Consider the following 3542-nt stretch of genomic DNA (forward strand, 5'->3'; position numbering starts at 1 on the left):
CCAAAAGGAATTACTGACAACTAAAGGGATATCTATGGCAACAAAAGGACTGAAAATTTAGCTCAAAACCCATTAAAATTATTTTATCTCATTTCTCAAAAAAGAACTTGAGTGACTGGTCTAATGCTTACAAGAGATGCTGGAATTTAGTAATGCTGACACTTTAAAAATATATGTCTTTACCATATGATGCTCTTATTAGAAATACGGCTTTGTGAGTTAAAATTGTGGAGCACAACCAAAACAAATGTTCAGAGAAGGCTTACTCAGATTTAATAAAATTTGAAGCAATGCTATAATCAATAAAAATATGAATTCTATGGTTAAGATGTATACTTTGAAAGTATTTCAAAGATCCAATATGATATTTTGTGTTGAGACATGCTAACGAGCACTAAACATTCTAATTTCACTTGAGAAATAAGTGGTATTAGAAATACCACTTAATACTCAAGAGTCCAGTTATTTCATTTAGAGATTGGGGCTCATTCCAATCCAGTGTTTGATTAATTGATGTGCAATAGTTCGGCTTGGTGGCACAAAGAATGCCTGCTGCTTCCCTTTGATCAGAACATCCATAACCTAAAACATATCATAAATAAAATTTATTAGAATTTCAACACTGGCATACCTGAAGACTGTTTCTATACTTATACAATTCAACTAAAACGTGATGATTTTATAGTGAAAACAACAGTAGAATACACAAAATTTAGTATAGAAAGTTTTGGCTGTTTCAATGGGTTAGTGATTCAATTTAACAATTATTTCAGAAAGGCATATCCCCTTATGAAAATAAAGTCATGAAAAAACAAATTATATGCTCCACACTTATTTTCAGAGTGAACTCAACATTTGGAACAGGTTCCATTTTGTAATATTCTGAAAAAAATCTAATTTCTTGTGCATAAAATATATTTTTTTAATGTAAAGTCAAAAAGGATTTCAGGTCTTCACTACTGTGATGTATCCATTTGTTTCTACACAAATACTCCATGTCATGCAAAACACACACAAGTAATTTATCTTTCAATATTTTACTCAGAGATGCTATTTTAAAAAGTTCTTGTGAATTTTGTTATTCTTGTATGTAAGGACATTTAAAAACTGAACAAGAACTTTCAAAAATTTTCAGTTTTTTTTTTTCCCTGTATTTTTGGGAAGCTATTTGTTTTAATGCTAAAACTAAAATACTATTTAATATCTAAAAATAACAAACTTGTTTCTTATCTGTGAATCAGTATTTATCTATGGGGCCCACTAACATGTATATCTAAAGGAATGGCATTTGAAATTAGAAAATGGCATCTCAGTTAACATGGTACATATCAATTCCATTGCAATCCATGCATGATGAGAGGCCATACCCATTCATTCAACTTGCTGAAAACATGTATCCTTGCTGCATGCTCAAACCAATACAGCCAGAAAACAATCAATAGAAGAAGGAAATTAAATTGAACTTTACCTGTTCTCTGGTGAACCAGCGGGCGTCCTCTATTTCATTCTTGTCAACTTTAATTTCTGTAGACACTGCCACAGCTAAGCAACCAATCATTAAGGAGAAGGGCATTGGCCATGGTTGACAAGAGACATACTGAACATGGCCAACTTTGACTCCACTTTCCTCTTCTACTTCTCTCCGGACAGCATCTTCTATTGTCTCCCCTAATCAAATGGAACAAAAGAACAAGTAGTTGATGAACATGCCCTGGACATTTTGTGCTCTGAATGGTTCAAACATTTGGAAATCTCTTTGGACAGAAACCTAATTCAAAGGATCAGAAAGTAGGAGCCAGACACTAGATTGGAATTCAAGAAAACATTTTTTAAAGTATAAAACCACAGGCAGAATCAAAATACCAAAAAACTTTTCATTTCTTAAAGGTCCAAGTTATAGTATCTACAACTATCCAGCACCTACTACTGGCTAAACACTATAGAAACACTTTATTATCACTTAATAGTTATAAACAGCTAGTCTCTTCCTCACTAAAATCGTGATACTCTTTCCTTCCTTCTAATGTTGTCAATTACAGTAATGAAGATAACATTTTTAAAATGTTAAAAACCATATACCAAAAGTTTTAAAACACATAAGCTAAAACTCATTATTTTTCTTTCTAAATGATTATTTTCCTCTCGATGATTGTTGATTCAGCTATGATAAAACAAAGTGACACTTGTAAATGTACTCTATACTTTTTTAATTTATTTATTTATTTAATTAATTTATTTTGTACTCTATATTTATTTGACAGAATGAGAGTTATAAAAAAAGTTAGTTTTTAAGTTTATCTGAAAGTTTAGAAATAATTTTGTATGTAAATATAGCTTTCTATTCAAAATGGACTGACAAATTTCCTATATTAAAATTAACAACTTATGTTCATTAAAGATAGAGTGGAAAGACAGGTCACAGACATAAAATATTAGCAAGATCATCACAAAATATTGGCATACAACATATATTAAAAAAACCTCCTAAAATCATTAAGAAAAAGGGGATAAACAAAACAACAACAGGTCAAGAGTATAAACATGTAAAATTCACAGAAAAAGAAAATTGGTTGTCAAATGCACATTTGGAAAAGATGCACTATCAGCAGGAAAATGAACATGACAACTACAATGACACACTATTTCATATCCATCAAAATGGCACATTAAAGTCTGAAAATCCTAACTTGGTGAAGATGTGGAATAACAGAACATTTCATGTACAGCCAGAAGTAGTATAAATTGGCAGAATACTTTGGAGTGCAACTTAGTAATATCTAGAAGAGGTTAAGATGTTTATATACAACAAACTAGCAATTCTACATTCAGATAAATACCCTGGATACTCTTGTAAATGTGTAGTAGAACAGTATACAAACATTTATTGCAGCATTGTTTGTAATAACAAGAACTCTGAAATTAACTGAAAGCCTTACAGCAGAATGGATTAATGAATTTGAGAATATTCAAAATGGAATGCTACAGAGAAGTTAAAAACAACAACAACAAACAATGACCTAGAGCTGCTAGAGGCAGTGTAGTGGCTGAGCATGGACTTAGAGCTAAATTGTCCAGGTTTGAATTCCTGCACTATCACTTAACACCTGCTTGATCTTGGGCAACTTATTCAACCTTTCTGCCTCAGTATCCCATCTGTAGCGCTGCTGTAACAATATCTATTTTATAAGGTCATATGAGAATCATACAATTTAATAAACAGCCTTCAGATCAGGGGGTGGCACTACATGTTTACTACTCATATTATCTTATTGATGCAGGTTAATATTGGAAGTTGGGATTAAACATTTATTATAGATATATTCACTCATATGTTCCACAAATATACATTGAATCCTACCTCATATGAGACACTATTTTAATGGCTTGGGATACAGTATTGATAAGTAACTTCCCTGCCTTTATGGAACTTACTTTTTGTTATGAGCAGAATATTAGGAAATAAGTAGGGAGAGAGAGATATACACATATACAAATAGCACACTAGGTGGTGCTGAGTACTGTAGGAAAAAAAAAAAAACATG

At 31.6% G+C, this 3542-nt stretch overlaps 1 protein-coding gene across 1 annotated transcript in view; it reads right to left on the bottom strand.

Annotated features, from left to right (window-relative positions):
* Positions 1 to 471: 471 nt before the first annotated feature.
* The window catches only part of NUDT12 (nudix hydrolase 12), a gene marked incomplete at both ends in the record, with an annotated part of 9504 nt that continues 6433 nt past the window's right edge, over positions 472 to 3542 (bottom strand). Inside the window, 2 exons of the mRNA XM_084233720.1 lie at positions 472 to 582; positions 1469 to 1668. Coding sequence (XP_084089846.1) covers positions 472 to 582; positions 1469 to 1668 — 311 coding nt within the window. The remainder of the gene's footprint in view (positions 583 to 1468; positions 1669 to 3542) is intronic.

Source organism: Talpa europaea (assembly GCF_964194135.1).
Source record: "Talpa europaea genome assembly, chromosome: 5".
In the NCBI taxonomy this organism is placed as follows: Eukaryota; Metazoa; Chordata; class Mammalia; order Eulipotyphla; family Talpidae; genus Talpa; species Talpa europaea.